A 13,725-nucleotide genomic window follows, 5' to 3' on the forward strand; every position below is an offset into this window, starting at 1 on the left:
CCTGCTGAAGGCTTTAGAAGTGACTTGTCATTTGTAATTTGTATGTGGGTGAAGATTTCCCTCACTTTTTGTTTTGATTTGTTTATTTCCTCCTCCTGAGTACATGGTAAACCCGACTGTACATCTAGAAAACGTAGACAAAGAAGTCATTCTATGGGTTTTAAGCTGCATGACCGGTTGTTAGCACTGTGCCCTTGCTTCTGGACCTCCCCACTGCTCCTCAGCACAGCAGCCACAGCCACCCATCAATCCCTCTCTGCTCTGTGTTACCCTGGCTTGGTCACATGGAGAAACTGGCTGCAGAGGAAATGGGGTTAGTGGCAGCATTTGGTTGCCTCGTGACCTTCCCGAGAGAAGGGTTAAGGAATTTTTGAAGGCAGGTTGCTTTTTGTCCTCAGGAGGAAGTGTAACAGAAAAGAAGGGTAAGTACAAACACAGAGCATGTGATTTGAGAAGCTGCTTACCAGGCTTCCCCTGTTTCCCCAAACTGGTTCCTTTAACCTACTGGGAACAATTTCCCCAAATATTGATATTTTTAAATAAACTAAGGACCGATAAACTATCTTTTCCATAGCACAAAATCCACAGTAAAGAGTGCTGTAATTACTTCTCTATAAATACACTGCAACCATACTTACTGCTTGTAGCTTTGAATACCCTGTCTTGCACACACAACAGGGGCCTGGGCTTTATGGCTTAGTAGTTTAAGTTTGCAAAGGAATCTAATCTGTGACCAGAGAGAACTCTCAAGGATTTTACTTCCAAACTTGTTCCAGCACTTCCTCTGTCTCTCCCTTCAGTCTCAAAGAGAAAAGATGAACAAGAACTTGGACAAAGCCAAAGTGCAGTAAGTTAAAAGTCCTTATTATGCACATAGTTTTATCCCTGTAAAAATGTAGTGTCAGAAAATAATTAAGAGGTGTTGTCCTAGTTTCCAGGCTGCTAAAACCTTTTATTTAGGGCAACACACTAATGCACTCTTCTATAAAATGCTCTTTTTTTTCCTTCTGCAAAAAGAGTGTGCCAAATAGTTCATATTCCCCTCTTTTAAAAAGAAGTACAGCTCTTAAAGGATAAGGACTGAAAGGAAAAACACAGATATTTAACTTAATATGCATTAGGAAAAAAACAGAAATGCTGATGTTAGCATAAGTTATGTGAAATACTGTCAGAGAGTCTAATTAAATTTTTGATTTCAGTGCTGATGTCTCTTTATGTCTTGTGAAACCAGGTATTAAATTTAATTTTACAAGACAAAACAATAAGAGATCATGTACCTAAAGCAGAATCATATAAAAATCTTCCAAATATGGAATCACAAATCTATAATCTTCAAATTTTTTAGTATCTTAATACACAGATTTAAAAAATTCAGTAACCCTTGATATTATTAAAAGCACAAAAAGAATATTTCTCCATCTGAAAACACTAGTGGTTTGCTGTTGAAAGCCAGTGATCCGAAAATTTTTTCAGTGTCAAATGGCAGTAGTCATTTATAAAGAATCTCTCCCAGGAACTGTGGCCAACACAGGCAATTAAATAATTCAAGATTAATTCCAACTATAAAACCCTGGAAAGAGGATACAGAGATGCAGCTAAATTTGAGGCTAATACATTATATGTCCAGTCACTAAATTTTCACGCTTGGGCTCAATAGAATGTTACCAGTGTTTTCTGGGCGGATTCTTGCTGCTTTCACAAAAAGTAGGAATAAAAATAGAAACATAATTTCACTGATTTTCTTGTAATCTTAGGTACTAAAATACATGAATAATTCTTTGTATCTGAGGAGTCAAAAGCATAAAATACATTTTCAGGGAAGGATTTGAAATCAAACTGGAGTATTAATGTTCTTAGTCAGCATTTGGAAACTGGAAAAGCCCATTTAGGAGCACAGACAGTGTGGGGTAAAAAAACAAGAATGCATACCAGATGTTCTATTCTTTGCAAATTTACTGTATGGTAATGGAAGAAATACAAGTACATAACAAGAGATTATTGTACTGCTGCAAAACTTAATGCCTCACATGTACTCAGGCCTCAGTTTTCTGTAATCAGGAAATTTTTAATGAAATATCACAAGTCCTCTAAATCACAAAAGACTCAATCACTCACAAAAACCTTGTTAGACACAATTGTTTTATATCCCCACCCCCTTTGTTTTCCCTTGTTTTGCTTTTCTTTTTAAGACTTTCTATTGTTCATTGGCTTGTTCCCACATTTTCTCGGGTTATTCTTCTCTCTCTTCCTTGCTTAATGGACAGATAAAGAGTATTTTGTGGAAGCAGATGTTTTCAGCGTTCTCTGATCCTTCTTACAATACAGAGTGCATTGAACTAGCAGCAAAAGTTGAACAGCAGATCTGTCACTGGCATTTTATCCTAGGGAAACTGTAATAGTGAATTGCCACGAGCTCTGCAATCTCCTGTTAAGATGTTGTCCTGAATCTTTTGTTTCTTTGTAATTGTTTTAACTTGTGAAGTTGGTACAAATGTTCTGTGACTGGTTGGTGGTGGTTAGCTTTGGATAGTGGTTTTTTTTGCAAATGAATACTTTCTTGGATTCAAACTTCTCACATGAGCTTTTATATTTGGTATTAAAAGTTTACTTTTCATATGTTTCTTTAAAACCTGAATGTTAACCTCTCTGCATTTATTAAATTTTTTTAAAATTACACTTTAATTGTTTTAGTAGCAATACAGGATACATTGCACTTCTTGTTAAAAAGGTGCTACAGAAACAAAAAACTAATGTCTCTGTCACTTGTGCCACATTAAGAATCAAATAAATGGAAAACATGGATGGTATAATTAGTAATCTTTACTTCTATATACTTATGTGCCTCTAACCCACCCCAAAACAGGAGAAGAAATTAGGGTTTCAACTGCTATGAAAATGCATCTTTCATAGTAAACCTCTGCCAGTAAGAATTTCAAAAAATGAAAAATTAAAGAACAGACTATCAATAAGGTGAAAAGAAGACAAAAGGAGGAATTGTTAAAGTAGACAATAGACCTGGCACTGACTGTACTGTCTGGCAGGTTGTATTTTTGGAAAAGCCTGCAGATTGCTACAGAAAGAAGACGTAGTGGAGAAAGCTTTTTAATACTCCTACAGTTTGATTACAGTCAAGTAAAGACTTACATAATAGAAACTACAATAAAGGCTGGCAGCTTTCAAAGCAATAAAACTTATATGCCTAACTTCAAGCATCTTTAAGATTTTGAACAGATTCATAAATATTTGCATGATTGGCCCTTGATTGGCCCATGATATTCAGTTAGACTCCTCAGTCTGAGGCTGGAGATACTGTGAAGGAGTTGTGTTTGTATTGTTAGCTTTATCTTTAAATGGAACTTCATACTACTATTTATGTAAATATGTATATCTAACTTCAGAGAGGCTCTTAAAAAGAGGGGGACAATGAAGTGGATATTGAAGAATAGTCTCCCAGTTAATTTTATTACCAGTTGCCTATTTCTAAGCATTCCTGATGTTGGCCAGGTGTTTTGTTAGCATTCACAGGACAAATCAGTGGGATGAGTGTTAATGAGTGCCTCCTTGAGGAAAGTAATATATCCGTGGAGAAGTCTTAAGAAAATTGCTTGAAGTAGCACGACATAAAAACAAACACAGTCATAGAAATCCAGTATCAATTTTGGACAGTGATGGAATGAACAATGAACATAGTGTGACTAGCAATGGAATCTGTCTCTGAACACTTACTATCTATGCACTACTGTACTCTATATACAGTATATATGTATATAATGTGTGTATATATTTATTATTACAGTCATGCTATTATTTACCAAATCTTCAAAAATTGTCAATGATGTGGTAAATAATAACATGATTTTAATAATGTAATGTAATATAATGTAATATATGTCTTGGGTACCAAATCTATTTTCAGCAGAACTCTAGTTGCACTTATGTAGGCAGGTTCTGTAGCTCTGGTTTTACTGGCTCAAGGTATAGGTGATTAAAAAGAAAAAGACACAGATATATTATTTTTTATATCAGTAGAAACTTTGACTGCATTTGTACATAAAAAATTTCTGGTTTTCCATTTTTACATGCTTTCATATCTTTGAGCAGAGGGGTGGGTCTAGATGACCTTCAGAGGTCCTCTGTTATTCTACTGTTCTATGATGTTTGAAGAAAAATGGCACTAAAAACGTTACCAGTGCAATAAAATTGAGAACACACACTTGTATCGATGTAAAATGCCAACTTGATACACAGCTCGCACAGATTATAGACAGTTTTCTCAAGGACTACACTACATTTAGTTTCACACATTTCAGCATATATCCTGAGGTTATAATGACTCTGCAAGTCATGTAGGAACTTCACCACATAAGCCAGTCTGACATGAACATTATATATCAAGGTAGTCTATGCCTTCAGATCTAATGTTTTTATAGAAGACATTGTGGTACTATCATTTCATTCATTAATTAGTCCTATATGACCCATAATAATAAAAGAACAGCTTATTGTAAAAACACTTCTAAATCTAAGGTCACTGACAGATCAGTGCTACATCAATACAAATAAAAGGAGTAGTGAAAAAAAAAATTAAAATAAATTCTCTCTCCAAATTGACATTATTTTAAATTTTAGGTATATTAGGATTAATTCTATTTTCCATTTTTTACAGCATAGAGACAAAGATAATATTAATATTGTAAAAGTTATAATATGATGTTCCCTAAAGCACATTGAGACACATTGGAAAAAAAGTTATCCTCTAGCATGCCTGTCTAATTAAAATAGAAATATGGTTAGATTCCAAGGCAATACTCTGAAAGCCAGGAGCTTTTCCTGTCTAAAATTCTGTTTGACACAGCGTTTTATACCCTCCTCATACAACAGTCTAAAAACATCAATAAGCTGCTTTGCTAGCCTGGATTTTTTTCAACATGTTACCCTTGGGTTAAGCTTTATAATCTGATGCAGAATGTAATAATCCTAGGAAGTGAAATGAATGAGAATGGAGAATGTTCAAAAGGACTCAAAAGCTAAAATTAGAAGTAAAATTTTGTCACTTATTTAAACATGATAATTCTAGTTACAATGTAAGTTTTTTTGTATTTGTCAAGAAAGTGCTAAGGTCCACTTTTGAAAATATTTTAATAAATAATGTGAGGCTAATAGTCATAATTCCTGTCTCTTAATCCATTCACAAAAGAGTTGGAATACGTAACATACTCCCAAACTAATGTAAACTGGTTAATTTCTCCTCCTCCTCTTTGTCTTTTTTTCCACACCTTGTGTGATTCACCCTTACAGTTAATTGTCCGCTTGTTTTAGGTGTAAAATGGAAAAGATTTGTAAAAATATAAGAACTAAAGAAAAAAATATTAATGGAAAAGATAACATAATTGCATCCATAAATTGTGGTGGGGTGAATCTTCTAACTGAAAAATGACCACAAATCAGAAGAATAAACTATTAGATACAAAACTAAACAGTGTCTGTGTTATTTTCAAAAAATTAGAATGACAGAAGGCTACAGAGATGAAACAGGAGATTATCAGGGAAAAAAGATTCTTCAGGTAAAGATACTAGGAAAGAAAATGAAAAGGCCAACCTGTCTATCCTTTTTGAATTACGTGTTTCCTTGTTGCATTATTTCTCAGCAGTGTACCATATTGAAGGATATATTAGAAACAACACAGTGAGGTGATTATCTTGAGGGGTACTGGGGGAAGAGATGGCTCAGGGGCACACACATGCTCATCAATGGCTGCTAGTAAAGAAGCTTTATGAGCTACCAGACTACAGAGAAAGGATTGTAAGCCTGGCTTACACTATAGCTCCAGGTCAGCCTTGCCCCCATAGAAAGTGAAGCAGTTAATTGCCAGGCTGAGGGAGTGGAAGAAGGACTGACTGACACTGCACAGGGAGGAAGCTATTGCAGCAGATTTCCCTGTTTGAAACCAGCATCCAACTTCATAGCCAAAGATCCACCAAAACATGCTTACTGTCACCAATAAAGATAGGAGACCTGTGAAATATCTTGCAGAGAGCTAGAGGACAGAGCTTATTCCTGAACCACATCTCATCCATTTAATATCATAAATGAAGTGTACAACAGGTGCATTAACAGCTCTGGTTTTGTTTCTGCCAGTGCTTGTGGCCATCTACAGCTGCATGACTTGTTCCATAGGAATAAAGAAGTTGAGCTGTGTAAATGACATTTTGAGAGTGCTGCCTTGTTCAGGAATAGACTAATTTATTTAGGGAAGAGGAAGAGGGAGAGGGAGAGAGAGAGAGGGAAGAAGGACAAAATATTCCAGCTTGTCCCAGAAGCATAAATGAAAAATCTGAGTAGCTTGTAAAATGTGAAAGCCCTGAGTTATATTTCACAGCAGCACTAATTGGTGAGTAGTCCATGCACAGAGGCAGGTAAGAGAGCTACTCCAATGAACACATCAGGAATCATGTCTCAAAATTAATTATATGTTAACAGTTTTAAAATTAGTTTAGTTTTTGACAGTATGAGGAGCACCTTCATTCCTACACTATAATCACTGAGAAGTTGAGCAGTTTATAGACTCCATAACAAGAGGTGTAAAGGAAAAATTAATACATGGTGTCTTTCAGGCAGAAGCAGTGGCTGTTCAGCCATCACTCACTTAGGGCTTCTACAAGGACAAGTAGAGCAAAGGGAGCCACATGCTTGTGGAATAAAGATCATAAACAGTTGGTTCACAGGTTTAAAGTTATTTTAGTTGTTTGTTGGGGGGGTTTATAAAGAATAATCACGCAAATAAAGTACTAAACTCCTGTTGTTTTAGGTGATTTATTCAATTCTATATTCTACTTGTAATAATTCTTGTACAGAAACACAAAAATTGCTATTGATTGGTCTCTTAGTTTGCAAAATTTATATTTACTGACAATAAACACCAGTGAGCTACACCTACAATAATAGTACATGATCCTCTGCCAGACAAGTATTGACAAAGGTGAGTGCCTAATATGCTGTAAGCATATTTAAAAATTAGAAGTTTTCCTCAAAATTATCCAACACTACTGTTAAAGTAGGACTGATTGACTTTTTTAAGGTAAACCACTTCGTTTTACACAGCTGCTGGGTGGTGTTACAAAACCATCTCCTCTCTCTAAAAGTTTGTTGGAATTATTTGGGAAATGTTCTATGAAAATTATTTATTATTAAAAATATTTTGCAATGTGTGATTGTCCTGCAGTGTGCAGGATGAACCATGATCTCAGATGGAGTAGAGGAATTGTGACTATAGCAGTGCCGTAAGACCTAATTTGGAAATTCATTTTTTCAATGCATGAATTTTATTATAAACACATAGGTAATACCCATGAAATAGGAATTATTTTTGCTTTGGAAGTTAAACTCATCAATAAGTAATTATGTGAATGAAGTTTCTATCAGGTTTTCTTATCTAACAAAACTTGCCAAGATTAAAAGCAAAAAACATCCCCATGCTTATTTTTTTTCCTTAATATTTATACAGTAGTAAATAGGATAACTTATTTTCTTCCTTAAAGCAAAATCCTATTTACTTTGCAGACAATCAATGTATTAAAAATATCAGAAATTTCACACTATTTTCATTGCTGATTCATAATAGACAATCAAATATGTAATAGAACAACTTATTGCTATATTGGAAAGTAACATTCATGAATTCAGATGACCTATAGTAGAAATCCAGATCTAGAAAAAGCATGAATAAAGAGGCAAGAGTGAATGCACATCAAATATGTAATCTACTAGCTGAAAACCAAATAGTGGCAAGGCAGAATTTAATCTGAATTTTGTGCTTGCATTCAAAATATTTTTTGCTCTTTTCTTACAGCAAGAGCAATGCCACCAGTTAGAACAAAGAAAAGTCTTCAAATGAGCCAGTTAAAATGACATGAGGAAGAATTACTAACATGCTTTTAAAATACTTAATGCTTAGCTGGAATGTATCAGAAAGCTCAGTATATTTTAGATCAGAATTTGTAGACATTTTTTCCCCAAGCTGTGCCCGCTGTTGTGTGCTCCAGAGCTTAGAGCTACTCTCACCTTTATGAACAATTGATTTGGTCAGTTGTCAGATTTTCCAATAGAAAATGAGGAGCATCCATTGTAATTTCTTAGATACTGCTAATAACAACCTGAGCTTTATTATATTAAAAACTCCTCACAACTCAGTCATTAAAATTTAATAAATGCTAAACACCAGCCTCTCCAAAGTACAAGAATCAATCCCTATTTTGTTAGACAATGCCTTTCAGAGGGAAGGTGGGGGGAGATCCTTTGGGTTTATTGCTTCTTGGTTGCTTGATTGCCTTTTAAAATGTATTTGTCTATTGATTTATTTTATTATCAAAGAGCCTGGCTAAGGTGCAGTAAGACTCCATGCTCCCAACCGGAGAAGGAATCTACCACGTTTTCATGAAACCCTGTCATTATGTCTCATTTACACTGCGATGCACTGACAGAATCAATCCTTCCTTTGTTTCACAAACAGTGTTTTCATTTTAAAGACAGTAGCTGCTTCTTTGGGGAGAGGGGAAGGGAAGCTTTTGTAGGAGCCAGAACACTACTTCTAAGTCTACAAAAGGGAAAGTATATTCTTATTAATTGCAAGTCCTATCTACAAACAAAGATTTTTGACCCTTCAGAAATATAACCAAATTTCTTTTTGAAAATGACACACAGTGATAGAACTTTAGTGAGACAAAGATTGTGCCTGCATGTGCCTTGTCTTCCTTTGGGACTTAATTATAGCTAGGAGGGACAGCATAGGTGTCAAGGAGACTTCTTGTTCTTTTTATCAGTGTGGCTTTAGCCAGTCTTTGGTTTTGTTTTTGGTTGGTTTTTTATTTGTTTGTCTTTGTTGTTGTTGTTTTGTTTTGTTTTTTAAAATCCGAATAATGTTGTCTATACTGCAGATTCTTCTGCATGGACATAAGAAATAATCAGAAACAGTAAAATCTTATAAAGCCTACAAAGATGTTGTCCAAACATTTACTTATTCTGAGTTCTTCATAGGATAATTCAGAGTTATGAACAGAGGCTACTACTCTCTAAATGTATCAAATAACACATTTTCCAGGGCTGGTGGATAACAAAATAATTTCCAATTTCTTTCATACAAATGTATGTGTATAGATGTAGCCACATATGTTTAATAACCTTCTTCTGAATGCTTAGCTTGGTCAAATCAGATATGGGACACTCTCACTGCCTGATACATATGCAACCTCTAATTCATAGTGCAAAATTATATAGATGGGGTGAGGCACATGTCAAAATCTGTGTTACTCAGCAAACTGTTTCCTTACTATGACAACACAGTCACAGACATAGAAAAATTGGTTGAAATGACTGCATTGTTTTAATGTCAGAACTCCAGCGACCAGAAAAATCGTCTAACTGTCCTCAAAGATTTGAATACATTTACAAACACAGTTATGGGTTTATTGATCACAAGGCAGCAAAGAAAGCAGAGGGTCAGAATATGTACAATCAACAAAAAGTCTCTCCTAATTTACATCTTGCTGTGATGAGAATGTATGAAAAGATGGCATAATAGCACTGCCAGTGTGGCTAAACACACATTAATGGTGATAATAATAAATCACTTAGCAATTCCTGGCTTAAGAGTTATCATGAGGAATCATAGAAACTTTATCTCTCTGATTTTGTGTCTGTTTCTCTGCCTTTTAATCATTAGAGCCTGAAATAGTTGTCATCTCCTATACTCAAAATCTGGGCTTTTCTTCCAGGACTGCTAAACAGCACTTTCAATCCGTCTATAACGAACAGCTACAGCTTCTACTTGTTACTGGGAAACCTGATTATGTCTCCTCCTTGTTTTACTGAAAAGTGACAAAACAATGGAAGTCCTTGAGCCTTTTCCACAGTTATACCTTACTTGGATTTTAATACAGATGGAACACATCATTATCTACACTCTTAGACTTACAAATGAACCAAGAAAACAAATTTAAAATGTTTCCCTTTTTTATGTGTGGGTAGGTAGGGGAGATATGTAATCTGGTGCCAAGTATCCGATTTTGACACTTCAGGATCAGGACACTACAGATGACTTCTGACCCCTTTTTTGTCCACATGCTTCTAATTCAGTTAAAATCTCTGATTCAATTTTGTGTGCAGTGAACCATTCCAACAGCACAACAAAGGTGGAATGGGGATAATGAACAACCAAGACTAAATTCTTATTCATTCTCAGCTTTTTAATGCTGGCTTAGAGTGCTAATAAATCTTCAGCCTACAGTAGATTTGGTGGACTTTGACTGAAAATGCCGTAACATTTTAGGTCAGGACTGAAAGACAGTTCACAAGTCATAGTGGGGAAATTCATGCTATTTCACCCTGCAATTCACCTGACCCTATACACTGCTGCTGATTAATTTTAAGAATTATTGAATTCACATTCAGGTACAGATTTACAGTAATTTAAAATTTACAAGAAAAAAGAGTGAGAAACAGACTTACTCAAATGAATAGATCTACTGTTTAACTACAGAAATGTTCTCCAAATCCAAAACTTCCATAAAGCTGCAGAAGTCACAGATAATCTGAAAAGTAAAATCTCCCTATATTAGGGAGAGGGAATCAAGATACAGTGGCCTAGCTGCCAAACTGTCCCATAACACCATTCCCAAGAAGTAGTGCTGTACTTAAACAAAAAGAAGAAAGAAGTCATATTAACATACCCAAGAACTGTACATCTGAAAACTTTCTTCTTATTTTTCTCTGAGAGTAACCATCATATAACTCCAATTATTTCTGTTTGCAAGTTATATTAATGAAGACATAGTATTTTCCAGCTGAAGCAAAGTTAGTTGCTTTGACCAGGCACACCAGGTACAATTTTTGGCTGCCCTATTGGTGCTGTTTATCCTTATTGATAAGTAAAATGGTTGGATAAGAAATGAGATGCACAGGTATGTTCTACTGCAAGAGAACTACTAGTAGAGGACATGGCTAACCAGAGGATGTAGGTGAAAGCAAAACTGATAATCTGTCTTGGATTCTGTATATCTGCCTGTGACAGTGGATGTTACTTCATGTCAGGATATTTTTTCCTTTAATTTTAAGGTGACAGATTATACCATGAAAATAAGCATATGCTCACAAATACTACTTTAAAGCAGAGAAGTTACTTGGATGTGTCCTGCACTGCTTTAAATCACATCCTTCTCGGAGAACCTGAGAAACACTCAGCAGTCTGTACATCACCCAGCTGACTCTAATCAGGAAGAGTTGTCCCTGAATTTATAAAAACTGAATGCAGCTGAGAGGGTGATCCTCAGATTTGTCATCATACAGAAAAGCATGAAGCAACAGATTGTGGGGATCCATCAAGTTCCACGACAAAACTGTAGAGGGGAATGTAATCATCTTCAAGCCCTATCTTTAAATGGAGTTTTACTCCTTTTCATATCAAACATCCCTCCCCAAGGGAAATGTGTTACACAAACTAATCACCAAGCTCTCTGAACAGATGTGTACTCTCAGCTTCGAGATCCTGGTTATTCTCCTCTCCAGAAGTACACACTTATGTATGGACTCCTTTCTGCTGCAATGGTTTAATAGAGTGTTGCTGTGGAAACACTGGCACCAAAGTACATCTAATAGGAAGCTATATAGAAAAATCAGCCCATATATCAAATTCATTGGGGTTTTGAACTGAAAAGTACTTTGGTGCACTCTTACTTGGCATTATATTTGTCCCCTGTCTTGATATTATCCTAGTAAAAATTCCTGTTTTTCCAATGTTACTTCTCTCTGTGTGTTAGGAGAAGCACAAAACAAAGACAAATACCTGACTTGTTAAACACTAACTTGAAAGTTTGGCTATAACTGTATTTGAGCATTCACATGGTTAAGTCAGAAAAAGAGGGCTGTCATAAAAGCTTTTCACTATCAAAATCGCTCTCTATATATTTTTTATATAGTATCAGTGAAAGTACTTTGGTGAGTCTGTACTGACGCCTTTCAGGAGTGCTTTATCTGGAATTCCTTCTTGTTTTGTTTGGGGTTTTTGTTTGTTTTGGGTTTTTTTTTCCAAAATAAAGTACTAGTTTAAGTGGAAAAACACATTTTAATTATAGTGTATGAGAACTGTTTTTCATTTTCAGTGTGTGTGATGACATTCTTAACTAAAAGTGATAACCAATGATTATGAAATGAATGTTCATTAGGCTGGCACATGAGCTTCTAGAAAAGGTATGGATAAAACCTTTATTTGGACACATAGCTTGTGTAAATATGAATTATTTTTATAGATAAACAAAAAATATATAAAAAAATTAAAGCATTTTCTCTCAAGGATGATGTTTTTTATGGAAAATAACAAGCAGAGAGGTTGTTCAATGCTTATGATCTGACCAACTGATGTACAATTCATGTAGGTAATATCTGAATTATCAAACAAATGGAATCAGCAGCTCTTTTAACATAATCTGTGTATTATTTCTTTATTGTGACAAGCATCTGAAAGATGACAATAACTGCAGAAACCTTTAAAGATACTTACATCACTTTCATGGCCTTCTCTTAGATTGTAAGTGAGATCATGCTGTATGTCTTCAACAAACTTGTGAGCATACTCTGGGTAGAGGTCAAGCACTTCAAAGAGACCTTTGAGTATAATACATTGGAGGTCACAGTATGTTAGAGCTTTAACATCTGCATTTGTTTTAATAACTTGATCCCTAATGGATAGATTTGCTCCAATTAAATCTCCTTTACCTGAAAGAAAATACAAACATAATTATCTTTGAAGCATAAATTCTTTACTTCTTTTTTGAATCATAAAGCTGTTTAACATAATTGCTACACCTGAACCTGAAATCCCATTGTTACTAATGCGTTGTTGAATTAATAACATCCTAAAGGATCTTAGACTAATTTTTTTTTTTTTTCCGATGCAACCTTATATGCAATTAATTGGAGGTACAAAAACTGATTTCCAGACAGGTAACTGGTTGATTTAAGGGAACAATAAAGTAAATAAGTATAAAATGAGGATTACATTAGTAACTAATAGCAGGTGCAATTTTTTTCAAAAAAGCTGTTATGGGGTGGTTTTGCGTTTGTGTGTGTTAAAACATGCAGGTGTTAAGATATCATTTTAGCATCTCTGTCGAGAAGAAAGAATGGCTTAAGAAAGAATTCTTATGCTGTTGTTTTTTCATTTATGGGCAAGACTGCCTTAGGACACTTGTAATAAAAATTTCAACAGACCATATATTGAAGAGCACAGAAACTTTATAATTAAAAGCTTCCATAAACATCTGATCTGAGGTATAAATTCCAAAGTGCAGTCATTGAACCAGAGTTTTTCCCCAGAAGTTAAAGCAGATGGTCTTCACTAAAGACCTGGACAGTGTGATGGAGTGTATTCTTAGCAAGTCATAGGCAGTACCAAACTGGGGGAACTGGTTGATATGCTGAAGGAAAAAGCTGCTATTTAGGGCGACCTCAGTGAAAGACAAATCAGGTGACGGGAATATCATGAAGTTCCACAAAACCAAATGCCAAGTCCTGCACCAGGGATGAAAACCCTCCCTATAGCAGTACGAAGTGGGAGCTGAGCAGCTGGACAGCAGCTCTGCAGGAAAGGACCTGGGGGTCCTTGCGGACAAATTGAACATGAACCAACAATGTGTCCTTGCAGAAAACTTCAAGGACCTCCTGTGCAGCATTAA

General features: G+C 35.3%; 1 protein-coding gene across 1 annotated transcript in view; it reads right to left on the bottom strand.

The window, feature by feature from the left end:
* Positions 1-13,725, bottom strand: part of KCNH8 (potassium voltage-gated channel subfamily H member 8) — a 180,659-nt gene that overhangs the window by 22,972 nt on the left and 143,962 nt on the right. Inside the window, exon 11 of the mRNA XM_008632000.2 lies at positions 12,552-12,766. Coding sequence (XP_008630222.1) covers positions 12,552-12,766 — 215 coding nt within the window. The remainder of the gene's footprint in view (positions 1-12,551; positions 12,767-13,725) is intronic.

Source organism: Corvus brachyrhynchos, unplaced genomic scaffold (assembly GCF_000691975.1).
Source record: "Corvus brachyrhynchos isolate BGI_N302 unplaced genomic scaffold, ASM69197v1 scaffold53, whole genome shotgun sequence".
NCBI classification, from domain to species: domain Eukaryota; kingdom Metazoa; phylum Chordata; class Aves; order Passeriformes; family Corvidae; genus Corvus; species Corvus brachyrhynchos.